The sequence below is a fragment of the Nothobranchius furzeri genome, chromosome 18 (assembly GCF_043380555.1).
Source record: "Nothobranchius furzeri strain GRZ-AD chromosome 18, NfurGRZ-RIMD1, whole genome shotgun sequence".
Lineage (NCBI taxonomy): Eukaryota > Metazoa > Chordata > Actinopteri > Cyprinodontiformes > Nothobranchiidae > Nothobranchius > Nothobranchius furzeri.
The window spans coordinates 33,162,542-33,189,227 of NC_091758.1; the positions used below are offsets into that span (position 1 = coordinate 33,162,542).

General features: G+C 41.4%; 1 protein-coding gene across 5 annotated transcripts in view; it reads right to left on the minus strand.

Annotated features, from left to right (window-relative positions):
* Nucleotides 1-26,686, minus strand: part of LOC107392431 (regulator of G-protein signaling 6) — a 49,189-nt gene that overhangs the window by 10,037 nt on the left and 12,466 nt on the right. For all 5 annotated transcript variants that reach the window (XM_054741564.2, XM_054741563.2, XM_015970230.3 and 2 more), the window contains 5 exons: nucleotides 4,267-4,366; nucleotides 3,602-3,652; nucleotides 3,388-3,494; nucleotides 2,250-2,301; nucleotides 778-842 (listed from right to left, as the gene is read on the minus strand). In XM_054741564.2, the coding sequence (XP_054597539.1) occupies nucleotides 778-842; nucleotides 2,250-2,301; nucleotides 3,388-3,494; nucleotides 3,602-3,652; nucleotides 4,267-4,366 (375 nt within the window). The remainder of the gene's footprint in view (nucleotides 1-777; nucleotides 843-2,249; nucleotides 2,302-3,387; nucleotides 3,495-3,601; nucleotides 3,653-4,266; nucleotides 4,367-26,686) is intronic.

Consider the following 26,686-nt stretch of genomic DNA (forward strand, 5'->3'; position numbering starts at 1 on the left):
TTTACAGTTCAATGGTGGAAACAAAACCCGTTGCACACTGCTGCCAACTAGCGGGTGGCGATTGAATTGCACAAAACGAAAAGAAAATACACAAAAGTTTGCATGTAAATTCTTTCAAGGATTAGATACACGGCTTTTGAATCTCGATGTAATAATCGCAGGAAAAAATATCATGATATATTGCCATATCGATATTTCCGATACACGGCTTTTGACTATTGATATAATATTGTTGGAAAAATATCACGGTATATTGCCATATCAATATTTTCTTACATCCCTAGTGTTTTTTATGACCTATTAATAGCTCAACTGAATTCGTTAAGAGTAGAGTCCCTCTAAGTGTACGGTGGTGTTTAATAGATGTAGTTTATTAGACACAGAAATGACCTCATTACAAAGTGAAACACCCCGACCAACAGGAAGTGTTAACAGTGGGACCAACAAGACCTGCAGGCATGAAGTGGCCTGAATAGAAGCGGGAAGAGGTTTACTGGACATTAGTTGCAGAGTCATTTGAAATAATAAAGTGAGGTAGATTGCTGTTGTGGACAGCACTACAGTAACTCGTCTCATGAGATTGCATCGATCTGCAGGTTCTTTTGGTTGAGGGCCAGGAAATTACTGCCATCAGTTTCTGCCCTTGGAAAACTGATTTAACAATTTGATACAATTCTTTGTTCACATTTTGAAATTCTGAAAACCACGAGTTGTTCTTTTTTTATTATGTTCAAGCACAAAGATAGCAAAAGTGGTAAAAAGTGATCGTTTACTCACTGCCTCGTAGTCAGCGAGCTCAAGCCTGGCTTTGTTCTGCATGGTGCGCTTGCACAAATAAATGGCTGGAGGGAGAAGGAAAGTACAATAAAAAGGTAGATACATTTGTTAAAATGTTGAATATAAATAATAAGTAAACTTAAATTCAAGCCAGTGTCTCTGTAGTGTAAAGTATCTCTAGTCAGCATCTTAGAGGAGCTGGAAAACTGGTGTTTTGACCCACTGTGCTTTTTAACCCTCCCACTGTCCTAATGGGTGTGACCCCGCGAGGAAAGTTGACCATTGAGCAGGGTTGATGGTTTATCCCTTGGGTCCATGTGGCAGGGGTGAGGAGTGAGCACCACCTCCCCCCTGCCACGTGGACCTCAAGGGATAAACCATCAATCCTGCTCAATGGTCAACTTTCCTCACGGGGTCACCCAAAAAGTCAGTGGGAGGGTTAATCTTGCCAATAAAGTTTGAAGTTTATGTACAGTCAAAGGTCAAACATTGTCCATCAGGATTTCTTGCTAGGGGGCAGAATTCTTGTTTCAATCAATTACACCAAGTCATCCAGGTCATGAAGTTGCAGAGCAGCCCCATACTATCACACTGCCACCACCATGTCTGACTGTTGGTGTGACATCTGTCTGATTTGTAGCATTAGTCTTTCTCCAAATGGTGTAATATTAGACTATTGGAATATTTCCCAAAATTCAGCAGTTTTAAGATTTTGTTTTGGGTTCCTGTGTTCCACAGTTTCTTCAGAGCAGGGAATGCTGCGCTGCTTTTTGAGATCTTTTTGCCTACTTTATGTTGTTCTATTGGTTCTATTAAGGATATTTCTTATATCCAGTGGTACTGATATTTGATATACTAATATAATCTAACTCTTAATTCCTGATAAAGATATAAACGATAAAAATACATATGGGGTCCCTGCCATAAACAAAAAACTAAATCCTGTCAGGAAACTAACATCCAGCCAGCCAGGTTTGCCCCATTTTGACTTTGTGAGTGACATTTTAATGTAATGTGTGCGTGGTATGTAAAAGTTGCGTCATTAATAGAATAAAAAGTGATACAGATCATTTCCGATATTACGTTTTAAAGTGAACATCCTCTGATAATATCAAACATCTCAAGAAACGACTTTTGCACGTGGGACCAGGTTGGTTTGGACAATCTTTTGCCCCTAATAAATTACGTCAACATTGAAAATGTTTCTTTTGCACACACATAAAGAGCTAGAGATGAGGCCAGTTCAGTCACTGGTCCCTGATTTGTTAGACAGTCTTTTCCCACAGGATTCCATCCAGTACATGTTCCTCAGGCCAGATACATTACTGGGAATGGCCCTTTGGATCAATACTCACTGAGTGTCAACAGCAGATCTACAGTGTGAGCTGTGTTTAAGCTGAGGAGAAAGAAACAGCTGAAGGCATTAGGGAGATCTTAGCTCTGGAGAAATCGACAGAATGCGTGTGACTCACCGTAGTCTGTGTTCTCTGGTTCCCAACAGTTAGAGGGCCAGAAGTACGGAGACTGGTGAAAACAGACGGGAACAAAGCACAAACAGATTTTTCTTAAATATAATCTGCATTACACTCCTAGCTTTGTAGATTGCAACTTATATCGCAGATTCAGCGTCCCTTTCCAACTTAATTAATAACTGATAACTCACATTTGTTGGACATTCTTAATAATGGGACAGAATTAGAACTTATCGGCCACATTTTTCATTTGCACTATTTGTCATGAAGCAGGTAATTAGCCTTCAGGCAAAAGGCTGCTGCTGATGAATGAACCTGTTAGAACGTAAAGAAAAGAACAATTGACTTGCTTTTGTTCAGCTTCGTCAGCTCAGAATGGAGCCAGCTGATCTGTGAGCATTCTGCACAAAAAGTGTGACAAAACATTAAAACTGGGTCTTCTACAGTTTCTATTTTTAGACTGCCACTGTGTCTTACAGTGCAGCTATGCAGATTGGGCAATTCACCACCAATGCATTGTGGACTCTGTTCAGAGGTTCTGACGATGCTTGCCTGTTGCATCGACATCACAGGGAATATTTTTAGCCCCCTGCTGAATGAGCAAGCGCGGCACACACAGCCCTCCCTGCACGGGCACGATAATGGCTTTTAATTTTGTGCAATAGAGGCGAAGATAAATGCTTTCAGAGGTGGACTGAGGAGGAGGGGGAGGAGGAAGAGGAGGATAATAAAAAGTGCAAAGCCAGCGTGCAGCTGGCTCAGAGCCTCCTTTCAAGGGGCTCACCTGCTCCGACTGGTTTGCAGGTCTAAAATGTTCGCGCTACCAATGCAGCACAACTTGTCAAAGTTCCTGATGGATCAGATGAAGTGAAGATTTTTTTTAAAAAGCATTTTGATGATCGCCACGGCTGACCTGTGTGGCCTGTTCTACCAACCTCCTCCGGCTCTCAGGCAGCCTGCAGCAGGCGTATATGGTATCGACCTTGGTGGAATGAGTAATAGGCTTAGGAAGGATTGCTCTCATTAGCATCATGCAGTAAACACATCCGTCTGATAAACAACCATCATCTCATTATTTTACGCTCAGTGGTCCTCCTAAAACATATCAAGGCCAGTCCATCGTCGGACCTTTCGGTACCTGAAATCGGTACAGGGTTCCATCATCCTTTAGAGTCAGAACGTGGTCGTTGATGGGGAAGATGTAGCCGTGAGCTGCAATCAGACTCCCGAGGTGGATGGCTTCAGCTGGTGACGTAAGACCAGAAAAAAACAAACAAACACATAAAATAGTATTTTTCATCTCCATACTGAAAACTGTGCACATGAACAGACAGATTTCTCATCAGGCCTACCTGGATCCTCAATAGAGAGGTTTTTCATCAGCCACTGAACAATGTCTGCCCCTATTATTTGAAAAAAATAAAAAAAATAAAACACTGGTTAGAAGAAATGTGGAGAAGATACAAAATAAGAACAAAAAAGGCCTTCAAGAGGCGGTTGTGGTTTGCTTGTGCTCAAAGCTGCAGGTCAAAGCTGTCAGACTCGAGTAAGTGTTTAAATATAGCCTGATGTCGACAGGTTTGGTGTGGTTCTTCTCTTTGTGCTCCTTGACAGAACAATCGGCCCTGCCTCGAATCGGCGCTCAGCAGAGGTTGCTGAAAGAGATCGTGAGGCTGTTAGACCCGGTGGGAGCCACACGAAGGTCTGACAGCCTCACGGAAGGAGGGTGCACCTCCTCCTCGTCCAGAGACGGTGAGTCATTTCACACAAAATCACATGTGTAATGGAAAGAAAAGCCTGCGCACCAACAGGACAGAAGCAGCTTTTCTGCATTTGGGACCAACACTGAATTCCACCACAGGCACCGTCTCATCCGGAAAGAGGCCTCCCGCCTCTTTCCATCGATGCAGCAGTCGCCCTTGTTTAACTGATTCAGGAGCAGTAGATGTTGTCCCTGAGTCTGATTCCCCGGGTAAGTCAAGCAAACACCGGCACACACACGTTTTATGATGTTCACCTGATACCACGCTGGGGATCTTGGAGAGGAAGCTTTTAACGGTCCGGATGGCAACACCTCCTGCTTTCTCGTCTTGTATTCGTGTCACGATGTCTTCCATCTGTGGAAACAGAAACTAAGTGTTTTAGACATCAAACTAAACGTTGTTTAAAAAAACTATTATTAAGACTAGAATATAAAATCAGCAGTGAAAAATAAAACAGGAGAAAATGTTGAAACTACAATAAAATCTAGACAATTTAAAGCTCTGAGCAGGTTGTAGCTCGATGTGCACTGATTAGCGGTGTGAAAAAGGCTAAATGCAGCAAAGTAACATCAGCCAACTCAGTTAACTATCTCCATCTTTCATCTGCAGGAAGATGAAAGTAACAACATAGAATTTGTAAATGGAAAGAAATCAAATCTTTGAATTTACTTGACCAATTTATGTCAACTGGTTCCACTAGTTGCCTAAATAGAAAGAGTAATGTGCATTTGCTTTTAACAAAACATAGAACAATGCATATTACAATTAACCAGCTATGTTTAGTGGGACCAGCAGGGGCGGATATCCCATTTCATTTTGGAGGGGGCAATAAACAGTAAAATTTCAGAGAGGAATATTTTTGGGGGGACAACTTTACGCAGGGAAAGGGGGTGGGGGGGGGGTGTCCCCCTTGCCCCCCCCGGAATTTCCATCTATGGGAACCAGTCAACCATAACTTGGTTAAGTAAATTAAATCTTTTATTTTCTTAGGTTGCATGAAAACCTTTGACTCAATAAAGTTTCGATCACCGAAAAAACAAACAAACAAACAGGGCTTTTCAGCAAAGATTTATGAAAGTAGGATAACATTTCTTGAGATTAATCTGATTCCATGTATAACTGGATGTGGGGACATGATGCAAACTAAATTCTTAAGCCCCGCCTTCTCAATGTAAATGAAAATAACTATTACCTGACTAAAACATAAAAAATAGGTCGTGGTTCAATTTTCATGATTCCTGTGGTTCTAACCTTGCTGCTGTATATTCAAATTATTATTTTCTCCATAATTAGGTTTTTAATAATTAAAACACAGTCTCGCGCGACTCAAGATGTTTTGGTTCGACTTTTAAGTAGCTTGTATATTATTTTGAAGCTCTCAGTCACTCATTTTTTCAATCCATTTGCTGTAGTCTCTATTGTAATTGAATATCTTTGTTCTTCTGTTTTAGGAAGCAGGAGTTAATCAGAGGAGAGGTGGGCTGAAAACAGCAGGATTTGGAGTCTTACCCATTAGTATTCATGGTACTCTCTAAAATTATCGTCACTCTTCCTCTGCCTCCGTTCGCTCTGCAATGTTGATGTTTTATCTCCACAAATAACACAAGCCTGAAGGAGTTTGGTCATGTTGTGGAGTTGCTAATGCTAACAGTTAGATTCTACTAGCCGAGGCATGCTCTACTCTCTCCTGGATGCTAAAACATCAACAGCCTTCCCCGTTGCGAGCCAAAATAGGCGAGTCCATGACTTTTCTAATCCAAACATTTCTCCATCTATTTGCACCTATCAGCAGCTAATACAGGAAATAGGGTTAGACGACTATTTTCACGTTCAGCCTGCATGGTAAACTCAGAGTGACTTATCATATTTCAATCCTAAGACTGGGATGTAGTCTATAGGGAAGATGACGTTGACATATAGTAAATTTATTGACGTATTTAAGACACTTTACAATAATTGTCCAGTCAAGGTCGTTAATAGAAGTCATAAGTATAAAAATCTCCCATGGCTAACTAAAGGATTACAAAATGCTTGTAAAAAGAAAAATAGTTTTTATAGGAATTTTAGTAAACTACAAAGCTTAAATCAGATATAAAGTTTACACAAATAAATTAACTGAAATAAGAAGAACTAGTAAAGATATATTACAGAAAAATCCTAAATGAAAATAAGAATAACTTAAAAGGTGCCTGGGATATAACAAACTAAGGAATAGTGGGACAATGAGAACGGAGCTGGAACAATGAGAACGGAGCAGGGGGCTCCCACATGTCCACAGGGGACACACCCGGTGGGGTATATGCTGGATTCCTGGAAGGAATGGAAGATCATATGCCTCTCCCAGCTGTCCATTGAGGATGTCGAAGACGTGTGGATATTTGGCCTGATGATCACTGGATTTCTCCTGATTGGAGTGGGAGGATATCTGGTTTTCTGGAAATTTGGAAAGACGGGAGCGATTGGAGGGCGACCCGCACCCGTGGAAAGCACCGTCCGTGTGGAGACTTCACAGACTGGGATGTTACTCGAGGTGAATCGTAAGCTGGACAATGTTCTAGCTGCAATACTGGTATTAGTGCTCAAAATGGATGTCATCTCGGAGAGAGTCACCGGACGGTATGGACAAGTTTAAAACCCAAAATTGGCTTCACTGAAGGACTGGAATGATCAGTTTAAAAACTGAAGGCAGAGAGGAAAATTATCTCAGCCTGACCCAAACAAATTCTTGTTATCCAGATCTGACGCCCTGGTAGCCTTGAGCGGCAAGCAACAAACCCCCATGAAGGAACGCAGACAGATGCTGTGAAAACCCAACCAAGCCAAAAAAAACAGACAATAAGTGAACCATTGATAAAAACAAACTAACCCGACTCAATCTTCCTCTCAGCAGTGGATGAGTTGGAAGTTAAATCAGTTGTTGACAAATGTAACAACAAAGTCTCCACTGATCGTGACGGTATTTATATGGTGTTGGTTAAAAGAGTTATTGATGGTATTCTAAAACCATTAACTTATATATATTTAACTTTTCCTTCCAAACTGGTTTATTTCCTCAGAAAATGAAAGTAGCTAAAGTACTACCAAATTTTAAGCAAGGGAATAAACATCTATTTAACAACTACAGGCCAGTATCACTTCTTCCTCAATTTTCAAAATTCCTGGAAAAACTATTTAATATCAGACTAGAAAACTTTTTAAATGAACACGAAATACTAAACCATAGTCAGTATGGATTCAGAGAAAAGAAGACAACAGCACTTGCAATAATGGAAGCAACCAATGAAATAATTAATACATTACATAAAGGTAAATATGCTATTGGAGTATTCATAGATTTTAGGAAAGCTTTTGATACAATAAATCACTCAATTCTCATAAACAAGCTACAAGAGTACGGCATTAGGGGAATAGCACTGGACTGGATCACCAATTAATTATCTAAGAGACAACAATTTGTAAAAATGGATGATGTCACTTCTGAAAGCATGGGGATTGCCTGTGGTGTCCCCCAGGGGTCAGTAGTAGGACCTGCTCTATTTAATATATATATAAATGACATTTTTCAAGTCTGCAAAACTCTGAAGATGATCTTATTTGCTGATGATACAAATTTGTTCTACGCTGGAAATGATCTCAATGAAATAATTAATAATTAAGTAAACTAAAAAAATGGATGAATAATAATAAATTATCATTGAATATAGAAAAAACAAAGGTAATGACGTTTGGCAATTGTAAAAACAAAACAGAAGTGTGTATAAAGATTGACGATGGAAAAATTGACAATGGTAATGAAATCAAATTTTTGGGTGTGATACTGGATAACATTAGACACATACAAACCAAAGCAGCAAAAAACGTTGCAATTATAAATCAAATGAAGCAACTGTTGGACTGTAAATCACTCCATATTCTATTTGTTCATTAGTTCTGCCATATCTCACTTACTGTGGCACTCACTTTGGGGAAACAATTCTAAAAATGCACTACACCCACTATACATTAAATACATTAAACTTCAAGACCTGGTTCATTATGAAACAGCTCAAATCATGTTTAAAGCTAGTAAGCACTTATTGCCACCTAATATTCAAAAGCTCTTCAACCAGAGTGATGAGGGATATCATTTACGAAGGACTAAAAATTTTAAAATGCCTAAGGTAAGAACCACTAAAAGGAGTTTCTGTGTATCAGTATGTGGTGTGAAACTGTGGAATGGGCTGCAGGAAATACACAAACAGTGTCCAAATATAAACAAATTTAAATCACAGTATATAAAATTATAATTAATGGATATGAAAAAGAGGTTCTCTGAGGTCATGGAAACTATGATTTGTTATTATTATTTTGCTGTTGTTTATGTTATTATTGTCATTGTTATTATTATTATTACTATCACTGGTACCATAAAATGTTAATGCAAAATGCTCTCATTAGTAGCTGCATATATATATATATATATATATATATATATATATATATATATATATATATATATATATATATATCAATGTATGTATGTGTGTATGTATGTATGAATGTCTGTATGTGTGTGTGTGTGTGTGTGTGTGTGTGTGTGTGTGTGTGTGTGTGTATGTATGTGTGTATGTGTGTATGTGTGTGTGTGTATGCATGTATGTGTGTGTGTGTGTGTGTGTGTGTGTGTGTGTGTGTGTGTGTGTGTGTGTGTGTGTGTATGTATGTGTGTATGTGTGTATGTGTGTGTGTGTATGCATGTATGTATGTGTGTATGTGTGTGTGTGTATGTATGTGTGTATGTGTGTATGTGTGTGTGTGTATGCATGTATGTATGTGTGTATGCATGTTTGTATGTATGTATGTATGTATGTATGTATGTATGTATGTATGTATGTATGTATGTATGTATGTATGTATGTATGCGTGTATGTATGTATGTGTGTGTGTGTGTGTGTGTGTGTGTGTGTGTGTGTGTGTGTGTGTGTGTGTATGTATGTATGTATGTAAGTCAAGGGGGTGGGATTGAATAAGCACTTGCTTCTTCTTATTCCCTTTGGACAAAGACTTCCTTTTTATTGGTATATCTTTTCTTTTCTACTATGTTCATTGACTTTTTAAAAATATTTTGTCTTATGTTCAAATAAACATTTCAATCAAAAAATAACAAGTAAAAAAATGTGTTTTCATTGAACCTGATCAGTAATAAATGCCTCTAATGTTGCATTTGGTCTTAACATTTTAAAACCTTTCAGCATGATAAACATGTTCATTATCTAAACTCTGTACATTATCAAGCAGCTGAATTCATGCGTGCTGGGAGCCGACATGTCCGATCTAATCCCACACATCTGACGAGCCTCCAAGCTGAACTGTTTATTATAAACATTTCTGTTTCAAATTCTGACGTGACACCCCGCAGGAGGACCGCTTGGACCTCAAAGGCACAGTTGGGTCAAAGGTTCAACATAACCTCGTGCCGTTTCTTCATGGTGGGGAATCCCATATTTAGAGTGATTGATTACCAGGGGCTATGAGGTAATCCTGGGGCTAGGGTACATATCACACTTCTGACTGGGCCAGAGTCACAAACGCATCACACATTAGCAGACTAAAATTAGGTGCTTCCTGACATGCAGCCACTTCACACACCTTATCACTCAGACGTTCGCCCAGCCTCTTGACAAAATGTGATTAAATCCCTGTGCTGATCCATAATTGATCCCTTAATTATTTTTATTTAAATTTGTTAAATGTCAGTTCTTTATTTATCTATGAGGCAGCTAAGGGTCTCTTTTGATCCATGCGATCAACAACAAATCAAACACTGCTTTTTCTCCTCATCTACAGCTGATGTGGAGCTACTGCTCAACTCTCTCCTCGTCCTTTGAGAAGTTGTTGTTGCGAGGGATGGCGCTGGTTCTCTCTGTGGCAGCCTTGCAGTTTTGGGGAAATTCTGCTCCTTCCATTTAAAAAAGAAAGCTGGAAGTTGTTGATGACGTTCTGCCCTTTTTGATGCGTGTGAGCTACCGTAGCTACAGTAGCCAAAGATTATAACTTTTTCATACACTGGGGCTTTAATGCAATAAAGCATCCCATCGACCAGAAAGATGAAAAGTAAAAATTTTGGTTATTTTAACTGTGCTTTAGTTTTTTTTTCTTCGTGAGTTTGCTTTAGCAAAGTTACCATTATCTCTTTACAACATGCAGGAAAGCTTTAGCTTTGAGCTGCTTTTTGCTGCACTTTTTATCTCTCAGGGTGACAGCAGAGAAGAAGCACTCACTGCAGCAAGAGAAGTGCAGATCCTATCTACTGAACATATGAAGTTAATGGTGTCACAGCCTTGACGTGGAGGCTTTCTGAGAGCCGCTGCTCACACGGGATAACGGCAATCATTATCTTCTAACATTTGCAGCACGTGAACAAACCAGCTCATGAGCATGTTGAAGTTGGAGCAGCGCTCTGTGTATCTTCTAAAGATGACGCAACGCTGCAGTTCCAGCTCTTAGGAGACTATCCTGCACTCTAAAACAAGATCCCGCTATTTCCTGCAACACGATTTTGTAGCTGATCCGGGTTAAAACCTGCTTCTCGGCCAGTGGCAGGTGGGCGACGCTCCAGCGTCCCTGCAGCAATGAACAGGACAAGGCAGGAGCGTAAATAACCATCAAGTAAATGTGACATGTTGGCAGGCTAATAATGTGAAAACACTCACTTTTTCTCCCACTAAGTGAAAATCTGTGCCAATTTTCCCCCTCGCCAAAATGAGATGAGGCTATTAATATATGGCCAGTCTTTAAAATTGTGTTGGAAAATAGATCAAGCAGTAATAGAATCATTAATGATTCAGCAGCGATCTGCAGATTCAGGCGCGTCACAGCCGAGAGGGATGTGGAGCTATGAGGAAGGACGTCCAGGTAATAAAAAAAAAAGGCCTAAAGATTTTTCTGACTTGTCCATTAGAGCTGGATGAAGATGAAGCTGAGATAAAGCAGCTAATAGATGTAAAATGTATTTAAAGGTCATCACAACCAGGAGAATCTGACTCTTTAATCAAAATTTGGACTAAACGACTTGTTGCGTAGGAAAACCAATTAGCTTTAAAGATTTTTCTTCATGCTTCTCAACAACATTGTAACATATGAATATATTTTAGAGTAAAACAATCAATAAAGTGGTTCTCCCACAAAAACGTCCGTCAATAACCCATACCATACCATAGTTTATTATATAGCATGTTTAAAACGCAGCATGGGAGCTGCCCAAAGTGCTGCACAGGCTAAAGCAAAACGCAACCACTTTAAGAAACTAAAACAGAAGATAAAAATCCCAGGCAAAAGCAGATAAACATGAAGAATACTAAGAACACGTTAAAACAATGACACAATAAAACACTAAAACGAGTCACTGTCTAAAAGCCAAATCGTAAAAGTGGGTCTTTAAACAAGATTTTAAAACCGCCAGTGATGGAGCCTGCCGAACTCCAATGGGCAACGAGTTCCACAGCTTTGGGGCAGCATGCACACCCCCATCACCCCAACCCAACCTGGCCTGGATGTCAGTCTCGCCGAACCTCCCGGACTCCTCCATTCATTACGCATTCACGCATTGAGCAACAGACCACTGGTGTCAAAGGTTCTTTGCTTAATAACATCGGAGAAGGAGAAACAGCCGGCTGCTGCCACTTCCACTTGAGGAGAAACTACCAGTCCCAAAAGGAAAACACCGTCTGATGTCACAGACAACAAAAGACAGAGAGGCGACTGGCGTTAAGCGTTATCTTGTTTCCTCTGGAGATGCGGGTTTCCGGTTCCAGTGGATGCGGATACAGTGAAGATGCCCGAGGGGAGGGGTGAGTGTTTGCGTTCAAAACACAGCTTGTAGATTTTCTACAGCAGCTTTAATTAATCTGATTAAAAGGGAGAGAATCTCTCCTCCCACCCACCGTGTTTGTGTTTGTTTTGCAGGAATCTTTAGGGACTAAAACAGCCTTGAATTAAGAAATGATTCTAGTCTCCACATCCACGGAGATTTATAAAAGTCTATAATTACCCTACAAGGCCAACAACATTTTAAGAATAAAAGGTAAATAAATATTTGTGCATTTGTGCTCAAATCTGTATAAAACTCACATTTTGATCATTTTGTAAACAGCCATTTGAACAGAAGGTCGATCTCGGCCGTTTCTACCAACCTACCTAAGGTCACGACCCCGTCTCTTAACTCTCGACCGCACCTTGTGCTCTGAATTCCATTATTCCAGTTTGCACACGACACTAAAACTGTTTCCCAAAAGCAGGCGAACAACAATGTATGTGTTTCACAACAACGAGGATTGCTGAAAGGAGCCGCCATCTGTTCTCGCAGCTCTGAGGTGTTTTGCCAGCGCTGAGATTAGCTTGACAGCGCTTCAGATTCCTGATAGCGTTCATCCTCTCATGGCTTGTAACATGACTGGAAATGCTGTTCTGAAACTCCTGCTTCGCCAATTTCCTCACAGTACGCCGGAGTTGCTTTTGCTTTGGATTTTAATTCGCCTCGAGTCGCTTGCTGTGTCAATTAGTTCACAACCAGATGATTTAGCTGGATTTGACCCAGTTTAGCAGCTTCATACTTTAAAGCCTTTGTTCTGCCTTAAAGCACCACTAAATCCAGGGCATTATTTTACACTTTTATGTGTTGCTGGCATCTGCACAGCGTGAAACTTGATTTCATCACAACAGATGAAATTACTGCATTGTTTATCTGCAGGATCACATCAAAGTAGAGTCGTAATGAAGCAGCACCAAACTATCCGGGTACTTCTTGGCAGGAAGAGCGCTTCTGAATCTGGACTCCAGCCACATTTTTAATTTCTTTTAAACTTTGTTTTATTTGAGATATAAAAAATAAGAAACCAGAGCAAAAACTTTTGTTTTTATCCTGATTAAAAGTTCCCAAAGTCTGATGGCAGCTGAACATGTTGGTGTCATGTCTAAATGAGCACCTAGGGGGGTTCCGTTTCTGTTTTCACAAGTTTTGCCCAATTCATTTTCACACAAACTGTGATGAACATGAATTAAGCACACTTCTTTCAGAGGAATTTAACACGCCTTTTATTCAATAACATTCAGTCTTCCTTGCAGCCTGTTTACCTGTTCTAAATGTAGTTGCAGAACTTGATGAGTTTTGCAGCTGCATGAGGCAATTATACAAGAAAAAGCTTTGCGTCATGTCAAAACACCACAGAAAAGTTTGAATCAAACTGAAATAAAAGAGAAAGTTTTATCAGAAATAAACCAAATCTGATGGAGCAGCTTAAAAATCGAATAGAGATGTCTGAAAGCTTCTTTCTGTACAATTAAAACATTAATGCGTGCAAAGACAAGATAATTGTGCTTAGTCTTTATTAGAATATTATGTTAATGCTCAATGCAAAGTCTGTATATTTTCACTCATTCATTCTGAGCTGTGTGCACACAATTTAAATGTGTATTAATAATGAGACGATCTTATTTGAACATTGAGAATAAGAAATATAATCAGAAAAACTGTGATGGTCATTTTAAAAATGTATTAATTATGTTTTTATTACAGAAAAACAAAGAAAGTTTGATAAAGTTTTGTTTTAGGCAAAGATTCGGACTTGAATTGATGTATTTTGCAAAGGAGCTTCAGCAAAGAACACAACTTGTCCCATCGTTCTCATCGGAGTGCCACTTTGACCTCTGTGCCACGCTGGCTGCATAATCAAGTGAGTTCCAGCTGGTATGAGATGCCTCGGGTGTAAGGTGAGAATAAAACCTTGCTGAGGAGCTAAGACCCCCCCCCCCTCTTTTCATTTCTCCTTCTGGCCACCACCGCTACACGGCTGTCCTGCGGGCAGAGCCATGAGGAGAAAGCTGTGAGAGGAGAGTCACCGACAGCCGCTCAGACTGGAAAAGCCGAGCCGAATGAGTGCCATGGATGGAAACTTGGACTGCTTGGTGACATGTGAATGAATCACGTTTGCATAAACTCCCTCACATGCTGACACATATTCATGCAGTCATGTGTGCAGAACGTGATGCAAAACATAAACAGTTTTTTTTTTGTCTGATTGTGCAAATGTGCGAATTGCAAGCAGCAAAGTAAAAAACCCTTCAGGGGAACTTTTTAGTAATGAAATGAACCATTTTACTCTTCAGGGAAGCGGTTTCTCTGCACCTGACGATACTTTCAGTAATTTGTCGAGGATGAAGATTAAAAATACAATGAAGGTATTATTATAAAGGTGTACTGTTTAGTACCATCTAAACAATAAACAGCTCTGATAAAGAATCGGCTACTGCGTTTCAGTTGCAGGTGTAAACATGTGGATGCAGAACAGGTAACCGTGTTCTCATTGGCTGAAGTGTTCCCAGTGAAATCACTTTGTCACAACATGAACGCTCACCCATCTGGTTGCTCCACAGGGAGACATCCAGGCATGTCCATCCGTGATGGTTCATCTTTTTTATTTAAATGCAATTAGACACGATCACACGAGTGTTGATGAGGACATTTGCCACTTGTTTGGGCCGGTGCAGAATGCTTCAAGTCATACTATGCAACTTTTTCATAATTTTAAATCATTTTCGTTGTGCTAAAATGACCCTTTACAAGACAAATGGATTTTCACTCAGACTCCTCCTGCCCCCTGAGGCCAGATTACCGCATTTGCAACTTCAGACTGGCGGGCTGCCACCTGTTGGTCTTAGAAACAATTGAGCTGACATACCTGCAGCAGCTCTACTCTGAGCCCCTGCCAGATGTCAACGAAAACGTCAAAAGAAAACTGCTGAAAATAGCTTCATGTGAGACGGATTTTGTGCAAACAAATTCATGAGTTGTTCTGACCATAGAGTTATTATAACTTAGGAAAACAAAATCATAATACGTTCCCTTTAAAGAAATCCTGTGTGTTCCATGATAAAACCCAAAGTTCATACATAGGCTAGGAAGTAAAGATACAACACATTCATTCATTAGATCGATGAGCTAACAGCTAGTCGGACTGGGGTCACAAAGTCAATCATCACATCTCACATATCACAGTGGCTCATGATAAATGGTTAAAGGCCCGTATTTACATACCTCCTTCTAGAGACTGAGAACCCCTCAAGGTACTTTACAAACAAAACAGTCACTTACCCATTCACACACACATCCACACATTGGTGATGAGCCACAATGTAGGCACAGCAGCACTGGGGTTGCTACACACCCCAGACACTGCCGGTTCCCTCTGACCGCCCCTAACTGGCAAGGTGGGTTAAGTGTCTTGCCCGAGGATGCAGTGACTACAGCAGACTGAGTGGTGCGTGAACCAGCAACCCTCTGGTTATGGGGTGGGCATTTAACTCTTCTGCCATGCACACATTATGTTACAAATCTTAATGAAACAACAAAAACAAAATAGTTGGTAGTGATGCTGCTTCACAGTAAGAAGGCTGTAGGTTCAAATCCCACCTGCACCCTTTCTGCCTGCATTTACCATGTTCTCATGTGAGGGGCCCTCCAGGCACTGCAGCATCCTCCCTTGTGCCAAAAATAAGCATGCTATGTTAAATGGAGACTAAATTGTCCTAAGGTGTGTGTGTAGCTGTTGGTCTCTGTGTGGCTCTATGATGGGTGTCCCCCGCCCTCTCACCTGGTGCCTGCTGGAGATAGACACCAGCTCCCTGTGACCCTGCAGATTGTAGACTTTTAAAGCAGATGAGCGCAAAATGTCATCCAAAGTTTGTGCAACAGTCATGATTCTGTTTCTCCAGAATAATTAAAGAGTTTCAAATCAAAGGTCAACTCCAGCCTCAGCGTAGCTGGAATAGAAATCAAAGCTTTAGCTCTTTACGGGAAAGATGATCGGATTCTCAGAGCTTTTTAACTCTTTTTTTAAAGGAATTTAAAGGCAAAAAGATCATTTTCTGCTTCACAGGATTAAATGAGACGAGACTGAAAGCTTTGATGTTAATTTCTTGTGGCCAAGATCCATAACTGAAGCTCCGTCGGGCTGAGCAGGCGGTGCTGAGGGGAGCTAACCACCCACGGTGAGTCATCAGGTCACCTTTTTGTTGATGAGACTGAAGGAGGACAGAAAAAGACCCTCTGTCCTCTTGGTCTGTTGTTGGCTACTCCGCGGGTTGCTAAGGGATGGAGTGTGTGGAGAAAACAGGAGTCTGCTGCTCCCTCTAAACAGATTGTCCTCTCTAAAACAAAAGTGACCTGCTGAAATAACAGGAGTGTCCTTTAAAAAGACACACCGTCTGGAATGAAAGCCTCAAATTGGACCGTCTGCTTTTAGCCGGGCTCGAACTCTCCAGAGTTTTATTACATTTCAGAAATGTGCCGCAGCTCTTTTTTTAAACAAAACCATCCAAAAAGGTAATTTTCTCCGTTGCAGGGGATCATTTACTAACTGCAGTTCACACACAGAGCACCGTCCCCTTTCGCATCATCTCAATTTTGAGTGCCAGTGTTAAAGACTGGACGCCATTAAAGATCAGTATTCACAGCCTGCTATTGCCGAAAAAGAGCCATTTGCCTGAGGAGCAATAAAAATGAGGTAAAATAAAAAACCACTCCAGACAGAAAGTTCTCTCCAGAGAGGCGTTTTGTATCCTGTAGTGGATTTCTCCCTGCTGATATCAAAGTTCTCATTCACAGGTGAAATCACACTCTTGCTTTTGTGTCCCAGTATGCCCACTGCTGGGCTAAAACGCCCAACCTGGGATCTTACCGGGACTGGAAAATGCGGTGACATTTCGAGGAGGCTCCACTTGCCTCGGATCAGGCGTACGTTCATCTGAGGATGGAGAATGGAAGTCACAGATCCTTACCTCACCTTCATATCTGGGACGGCACCGGCTAATAACGCTTGCAGGAAATTGGTTTGAGGTGGTGAGCCCTCGGAGCCATCTGTCTATCTTAGATGCTGGCATCATCCCCTGACACCACTCCTGCCGGCCCCGGTTCCTCGAGGCCTGGTGGTAATTGGGCTGCAGTGATGGAGGAGAGCGAGAGAAGGTTTTACCCCATCCCTCGCTGGGCCCACATGCCCGTGCTTGACATCTGAGATGCAAATGTTCCCTACAGAATCCTCCAGACGACACGAGGAGCTTCAATAAATTATTTTGTCCTTTTCTCCCCATTTTGAATCCAGTTTTAATTCAAAATGTTTATGATGCACAGTCAAAAGATGCAAATTACAAACAAAAAATCTAAACAAATGAAACTTCTTTTGTAGAATGGAGCATGGAGTTAATGTATAACAGCATTTAGCAGCATGGGTGATGTGTCACATCTTAATCAGCTTAGCCACGATTTAGATTTAAAGCTGTTTTCTTTTTTATGTCAAAAATCTATAACTCTATCTGCTCTTAATTCCTCCTCTCCTGTGACAGAGTGCGTCTTTTGAGTCGCCAAACATTTTATACCAGCTCCGAATGATCTCGTTTGTCTCATCTGCTCATCGACCCTTCTCACAAGCAATCACTGTGTGTTAGAAGCCCTTGACCTTTAAAGATGCATGGATTTTCTGTCGTGGTTGCGAGTGTAGAAGATTTTTACAGCTCAAATGTGCATCATTAAGCTCCACCCGTCCTCTCTCGCTCTCTTTGATTTTTTTCCTCCACTCTTGTACAGCTGTCACCCACACACAGCCGTTCCTGCATAGCTGACATGGCTTTTCCCGTGACTGTGTCCTAAGAACTGGATCCTCCTAGATCCTTTGCACACTCACACAAAAGCCATCCTGACTTAATCACATGATATTTTCCAAAAGCATCTTTTCAGTTCCAATGAGAAGTGACGAAAACATCAGGTTTTCACTGCCAGCGATAAAGCTTTGCTACTCCCAGCTCACACGTACACGTAATAAAAATCTGTCCAGCCGGGCCGGCATACGGAAGGAAAATCTCATCTCCCAGTGCCACAGGGGCAGCAGGCACTGCCACACACCTGTAATATGCTTTGCTGCACTCAGTCCTCGGGGAAGGCTTCTTTTTGTTCCTGATAGAGACCTGCACCGGAGATGTTTGCATCTCTCAAACACACACACTCACACACACACACATCTCTCGTTCAACTATGAAACACTAACGAGTCTCAGTGATGCTGACTGAAGCTGGAGGTGGCCAGTGGGAGGCTAATGCAGCTGCATCATAGCCTAAAAAAATGTGTGCGTAAGAAATGAAATGTTGAATTTACAAAACCAGGTTTTGTCACCTGGCTCAATTAAAACTGGTTTGTAAAGAATAACACATTTTTAAAGAGCAAGTTCACTAAGAAATCGTTTTTACTTGTTATTTTTTAAATATAATCAGCCACTCTGTGAAAATGGATGAGTGGCTGGATGGACATATGAGTTTTGGGTTGCTTTTATTGGGTTGAATCAATAGCGTAAACCCGACCACCTTCAGTACATTTTAATGTAGATGGCAACTAAATGCTGATGAATCTTGGACTCTTTCACCTCCAGGGAGAGAAAAAAATGACCCATTTATTATGCCAGCAAAGCTAAAATTTGCAGACTAACCGTCCCACTCGCTTGAATTATTGAGTGAGCTTCCTACAAAGGAAACCAGCTGTGCTTTATAAGCTTATATCCTTTTAATATATTTCTAAATAAAGTGTCCTTCCTCATGCAGCCATGAGCTATCTGCTTGTGACAGCAGGCTGTAATTCCGCAATGGGCTGTAGAGCCATTTTGCTCTCCAGCCGCACCTGATTTACAGCACACCTTTGTTGTCTTATTACAGCATTTCCTTGTCGCCAGCTACAGCTGAAAGCAGCTCTGAGCGCTGAGCTCACAGGAACAACAGAAGGAGGAACGCTAGCAATGAACAGAAAAATGTAACGAAGGGAGAAGTAAGTGTGTCCCACCTTTACGCTGCAAAAGTGATCTTTTATAAAAGGATCAATCTGATTTTTAAAGGACAAACTTTGGTAAAATGTTGAGAACTTATAATATAAACTTACATATAAAACCAAAGAAGCCCTGAAGTCTTTGTCAAGATCAAGGAGCGGCTTTTGGATTTACAAGATCACCGGAGTACGGAAAAGCCAACTGAGTGGCTAGATCAAAAGGAAATATAAAAAATAAATAAATAAAACACTCAAGTCAAAAATAGCTGCTGAATATAAAGAAAGGATGAAAACAATCTGACATGTGTCATACAAAAGACACAAAGAAGCAAAGAAAAACAAACATATTCCTTGTTCTATCACAATTTAGAGCCATGTGCTGAGAGATTTTTTATTAAATTGGTTTATAAAAATTATAAATCCATTAATGTTTCCTTTTTTTAGATTAAAACATCTAATTTGCCTCTTGTAGAGGAAGGGAAACGTTCTCCATGCCAGCATGTCCAAGAGAGAAAATATGATGAGTCTTTGCAATAAAATGGAAATTTTCTTCTGTTTTGCAACGTGATGCTTCTTTATTTTAGCTCTGCTTGTTTTTCCAACAGAGGATTTACCACCAGGACAAATGATAAGATTGTTTATTAGGATTATATGACATTGTATTGTATTGTATTATATAGAAAAGATCTAGAGGCTGAAATTTTGATGAAATAAAGCTCTTTGAATGTGAAGCAAAAATTTGCATGCAACACACACACACACACACACACACACACACACACAAACAAACACAAGTCAACACAAGCGCACACGGCATTAAGCCTTTGTGATAATCATCTTTTATAGGATATAGGAACCCAGAGTGTGTTCAATCAGTAGACCTCCAACATACTGCAGAGTGGATTCTGTTGCTCAGTGGACCTGCTCTAAGTTACAGAAGACCAGTGAGGCTGTTAGAGCAACATGAAAGTCGCACCAAAACTCGACAGCAGCTGAAAAATGCTTCATTCATTAAGGTTTTAGTGCAATATTAAAGCTAACGTGCGCTTACTGGGGTGGAAACCAAATCACATAATCATGAATGTGCATTCACTGCTTTCTGCCAGATGAACCTATGAAGCGTGGGAATAACCGCATTAACTTCTCCTGATGAAACCACCCAAAAGAGCCATCATCAGCACGTCCATCTTTCTGTATCTGCATCAGTTCTGATAATTATTGCAAGCTTAAAAGCTTCGGCACTCCCTTCCTACATTCTTTTCTCTTTGTTTTTTCCACTAATGAAGGAGAGTTTCCTAGTAGAGCAAATGCAGCAGTGTCACATTAAAGCCTGGATGTATTGGAGTGTCTAAATGAATTAAGATCATGTTGCATGACACGTTTAAGTAGCTAGATGTGAGGGAGGGTGGGATTAACCACCCTCTGGTTGGGTCTTTGCTCTGCTGTATGTGTGCAGGCGTACCAGCAGATTTCACAGAATCTAGATCAAAGTTTGAGAGCTTGTTTAATAAAAAACAAGCTGAAAAAGAGCAAGGCTCAGCACACTTTTCTTTCATTCGGTTTCATAAAAGTAATCGCATCTTTGTTATGGATTTGCCCTCCGCAGTGTGAGATATTGACAGAACAATTGGAGTAGAAACCAGCGTCGGCAAGGCCCCTCGCTGCTGTTGTTGTTTTCAACGAGACGCAGAAGAAAGAGAGAAAAACCTCCAAAGAGAACCACGTTCCCACACATGGAGCAGCCTTGGAAACATCACAAGTTCATTTTTTAAAGTCCCACAGCACCAGAGGATGCACGGTAGCATTTCTGACAAATGGGTTGTGCAGACCTTCATGACTCTGTCTGCAGCTCTGCCACACAAACGCACACAAGGATGCTCGTCTAATTAATTTTTTAAGCGTCGGGGAGCTGAGCTGACAGCGTGGTTAACAAAGAACAAGCAGGGTGGCTGAGTGCTTCAGGGGAGAGCTGTGGGGGGGTCAGCTGTTGCAGGTATCCACCATGAAATAAAACCAGATGGTGTCCTACGAGTCGTGTTTAGGCAGACTATCATGGCAGAGGGATTAACATTCGGGTCCAGGTGACTCGGCCTTCCTCTCTGAGGTCTAGTCCACACCACGTAGCCGGGTTTTTTTTAAAAACGAATATCCGCCCCTCCAAAAACTTGCATCCACACCACCTCGTTTTAAAAACTCTGTCCACACGTACCCGGATAAATACGTTGTTAAGGACATCACAGACCTGTAGGCGGCAGTACTTCCCCCGTTCTTAACCTCGTCCTTCGTCTGTGGTCTTCCGCAAGGAGCAGTAATTCCACTTGCAAAAACAAACAAGCAAAAAGCGCTTGGACAATTGATAAAGCGAGCGCAGCTCTGAGGGCATCCATGCTGTCGGCTAGTGTAAACACAGGTCGCACACGTGATGTCAGCATTTTTTTGTCGTGGAAAGTGACGTTGCGGACCTTAAAACTCCGGTTTTGTCTGTCCACACGCAGACACCCAAAACGGAGAAAACGCAGATCTTCACTTTGGCCGGTTTTTTTTTTTAAAAGATCCGTTTTCGTGTGGATGACAGGCCAAAACGTAGAAAAATATCTACGTTTTGGCAGATCCCCGGCTACGTGTGGACAGGGCCCGAGTCCTATCCATTTTATTTGAAGCACACCTCATTTTTCACCTCCCATCAGATGTGTCTGCAGCACAGATGAGCGTGTTGGCAGATGTCGCTGCAATTACGGCGCATTTGTAAGCGTTGTTGATCAGATTTTTTCATTCAGGCTTCATTGTGCGACAGGCTGCATTATACTCTGTCTTTGTCAGCAGCAGCCATCATGCATTTGAGTGTTGTTTGTTCTTTTGTTGTGTTTTCATCATTAGAGAGCTTCTTTCAGTGTCTGAGCAGAGATAAGGGCCACCTAATGAAGCATTTCGATGATTAAAATATGAAATATCTTACAATCGCGTCAATTAGCTTACTGCATCAAAGAGTTGTTCTTCAGAAATTCTACTTAGAATATCAAAGAAATCCTCGTTGCTGTAAGCAAAATGCACCAACGCACAGACAAAAACTATCAAATAAGCTACAATAAGGAACATCTGGAGAAGACAATATGAAGTTAAACTTTGGATTAAAAAGAGGCGAAGGCATTACAAAAAAAAACGACAGAGCTTAGCTGTGGATTGCTTTTTTACAGGAGTATAAAGTCTGCATCTGATCATCTGACAATTACTTTGAATTATTCCTACATCTCAACCATCTGCAGCTGCATTCTTATTGTTTAATAAGCTGTCAAAGTTTCATCAGCTAAATAGAGTAAAACAGGCTTTTTCTGCTGAACTCGCTGCAAACGTACCTGCTGCACACACAGCAGCTGTAATGGTCATCCGTGGGAACTTTGGAGGAAATAAACGATGGGATTGGCTTTCCTTTTCTTCTCGTTCTTCTTTTGGAGGAACTCTTCTAATAAATACAGACAGATACAGAGATTTATTCTGCTTTTTCTTTTGTGCCACGCTAAAATACAGAAACACCTGCAATCAGGTGTTTGTGATAACTGATAACGAGTCTCTCTCATCACTGTGGAGGAACTTTGACACACTCTGGGCAGGGGCGCAGATAGGATTTTCAAACTGGGGGGGACAAAGTTCCAATGTACCCTCGCCCAAACACACACACACACACACACACACACACACACACACACACACACACACACACACACACACACACACACGTACACATACACAAACTATTGCAAGCGCCTTAACTAGAGCTCAGTCAGTTTGTGTAATTTCATCCAATGGTTTACGTAAAAACGAACACTTTTATATACGTGTTTGAAGCCGTTATGCAGCGGATCGCTGACAACAAAGCTCCGCCTGATCAACACTATAAATGATAAATGATCCACACTTGTATAGCGCCTCTCAGAGTAAGGACTCCAAAGCGCTTTACACTACATTGTATCATTCATCCATTCACACACACATTCACACACTAATGGTAATGAGCTACGATGTAGCCACAGCTGCCCTGGGGCGCACTGACAGAGGCGCCCCACTATTCAATTCAGTCATTTGTTATTCTTCCAGTCAATTACTAACCAAAACCTCATGCTTTATGCAAAACATTAAATGATTTTCAGCACACCAATCTTTACAGAAAACATAAAAGCCCTAAAAAACGGCAAATAAAATATATAAAAAAATGAAATTCACCTATCACTTGGAGCAGTAGTTCCCAAACTTTTCAGCCTGACCAACAGATGTTCCTTCGTATTTTTACGTTATTTATAAATTTTCATTATATTTGGAAAGTTTTAATTTATATATGAATATGGAAATCTCTTTTAAAATTTTATATTTTACTTTTTCATGATTATGTGGCACACTTGACTTCCATATATAACGCATCGGCATCTGCCTGTTTTTACGGCTTTTTTTTTTACATTGTCGCTACGTCTGTCACGTTAGCGGTGTTTTATCACCATTTCTACATCCATCATGTCCCAGAGAGGGTTACACCAACATCAAACCCAACGTTTGGAGCTTGTAAACTCCACACACCTCTCGTGCAGCACCAGCTGTCTGATGCTGCAGCAGCGTCAATCGTCCTGGCTGGATGAGTGAATTTCAGAGTCAATATTCTGCTTCATAATCAGAGTCAGTCATTACCAGACAAAGTGATCAGTCAACAAAGACCAGACCTGCCGGCAATTATATGTTTTATCTGATATTTGCGCTCTTCATGTTGCGCACATCTTCTCCTCTCCCGACTGGGAGCCTCTCGGCGGGAGGTGTTTTTCAAACTAAAATCTCCCAAACTTTGCTCAGCCTGAAGGTTCCACATCTCCACTATCTTCTGATGTAAAGTAGTAACTTCATGAGGGATCATATTTGTAGATGAGACTTGTTAAAGTCAGCAATGAGGCTTTGGCGCTTACAACGAGTAACCCCGGGTTTCCACGGGAGCCGTCAGCAGCACGTTACTGCAGCAGCACGTCTAGCTGCTGCTTGGCCCTTCCCACGAGACGCGACGCAGCAGAGGAGCAGCTGTCACCGACAGGGCACGAAGTCACACGAGTGACTTCGTCAGTAAACACAACAACAAGCAGGAGAAAATTACAACATGGCTCCAAAATGTTTGTGTTTTTATATTCTGTCCGTTTTATAATCGCCAATACGGACCTGAAAAACAAAGGAGACCGCTAGCTAGGTGATAACTTCTCACGGGGCCGCACAGTTAGTAACCTTTTTTAAAGTAAAGCGACCGGAAGGCAGTACGTTCTTTGTTCTGAAAATCTCGGGAGCTTCTCTCCATTTCCGCGTCCGATTTCCTGTCTTTCCTTCCCCAAAAATGTCGAACTTGACCCGTTTCAGAGGCGTCGCGCGTAGGAAATAGAACCGGCGCGTAAAGGCCGCGACATGCTGCTCCTGAGACGCGGCCGACTCGCGCTGCTGACGGCTCCTGTGGAAAAGGTTCTGTTGACCACAGCCGTTCCTATCAGCAGCTATGACGTGCTGCTGCAGTAACGTGCTGCTGACGGCTGCTGTGGAAAGCCGGGGTTAGTCCCAACACTGACAACAATGTACTGAAACTAGAACCAACATTCATAAACTGACAGATCGGTCCCGCCTACTTACACTGTTGGTCTTTTTTAAATACGCAGCAATCATTGTTCGCCTTTTTCGCTTCATCCTGCATCCTAGCAGTAACCACTTTGGTGCCTCTGGAGTCGGTGTTTGTTTACGCCATGCTGCATTCAGTGTAATTGGAAAAAGGAGCTGATTTTGTTTTCTTTCTGGCCTCAGTTTGGGGGGACGGATCGAGGTCGATCTGAATCGGGGGGGGCAGATCCCCCCCATCCCCCACCCTATTTGCGCACTTGACTCTGGGTGTTTCTCAACGCCAAGGAACCTCGCCTTGATGTGTTGGTCCCGTCCCATTTGCCTAGGAGATATGTCATCAGGAACCGCCAAGGCATGTTCTAACGTTCATGCTCTACCGATGTGTCTGTTCTCCATTTGTTAGCCATTTAGCTGGCTGAGCATGGATACACAGGAGGGGTGTTTCTCAATGCCAAGGTGCCTGGCCTTGCGAGGCGATGTCTTGCGAGGCCAGGCGCCTTACTTACGAGGACACTGTCCTTCAAAGAAAACGGTTAAATGGAACAGACTTGCATCATGTGACCATGGCTTCCACGGAGGTCATGTAACGTCACGTGACACGGGAGATAACGTTATATTTTATACGTATTGGTTTCAATATAAATATATAATGTGTCTTTTACTTTTTAAATTGTGTATATGTTCATTAAATTAAATATATAAGTGAGTTACTACCCACAAGCCACCGAAGCTGCAACTACTAAGCAACTAACCAACCATAGATAACTTCTTTGGATTAAAAAAACATTTTAAATTAGCTGACTTACTTTTAAACTTGAAAAATTGTCCCCGAAGTAGCTGCCGGCTTCTGAATACAGTGGTGTATTCTGGGTCATTTTTGACTAAGGCTAGGCTACAAGACACCTCCCGTGTGTCCTCGCTCAGCTAGCTAAACGGCTAACAAATGGAGAACACACGCCTCGGTAGAACATGAACATTGGAACACGTTTGGAATACGTCTTGGCAGCTCCCGATGACGTATCTCCTAGGCAACTGGGGCGGGGCCAAGACATCAAGGCAAGGTTCCTTGGCACTGAGAAACACCTGAGGTGTCTTGTAGCCTAACCTTGGAAAATTTTAAGTTTAAATGTAAGTCGACTAATTGTAGCTATCGGGCTGATATCTGAAATGTTTTTTATATCCAAAGAGATTATCTATGGTTGGTTAGTGAGCTTAGTAGTTGCGGCTTCGGTGACTAGCTGGTAGTAACTCGCTTACATATTTAATGCAACTAATACATACACAATTTTAAAAGTAAAAGGCTCATTCTATATTTATATTGAAACTTATACGTATAAAATATAACATTACCTCCTGTGACGTTATGTGACCCTAGCAGGAGCTACGGTCGCGTGACGCTAGTCTGTTCCATTTAACCGTTTGCTTTGACCAAGGAAGGACAGTGTCCTCGTAAGCAAGGTGCCTGGCCTTGCAAAACATCGCCTTGCGAGGCCAGGTCCCTTGACATTGAGAAACACCCTTTACTTTGCTGAAGTACTTGAGGGTTTTCCAGGTTGAAGGATTTGTTTAAGGTCAAAGGTTAGATATTTTTTGGGGGGATTTTTTTAGTTACGTTTTTGGGCTAGCCTAAATGGCATCGGACCTTAACATTACCCTGCAGTTTTAAGATGTTGGGTTTGTTTCTTCATTTCTTTAGAACGAGGCATGCTATGTTGGGTATCTTCTAATTCTACAAGTCTGGTGGTAATCAGACCTGAGAGGGACTGAACTGAACTTTTCAAAAATAATAGGTTATTCAGATTTAATAATTTTTTTCATGTAGTTTGTTTGAATAGCTCTTTTTCCTTAAAGCAACAAAAAGAGTTCTTACCTCTAAGCTTTTGCTTTCAAACTGGTTTTAGTGATTCTTGAGGCAGAAACTTGAGCAGCTTCACATTGGACAGCACCCTGTGGCCATCAGCTGACCAGAACTGCACTGAACAGTTTTGTGGCCTCAGGAAGCAACGCTAGTGAAAGGTCTCTCTTCTTTACCTGCTTACAGCAATAGCTGTTAACTGTGCTGGTAGCTAATATAGAGACTAGCTTTGTCAGTTCACCAGCCATCAATATAGAGCGCAAGAAGACGAATGAAGCTTTTTTACTAGCATCATGGCGGACCCTGGAAGTAAAAGTAAGAGAGGAATCTCTTTAGAGGTGAAGCAAAGAGC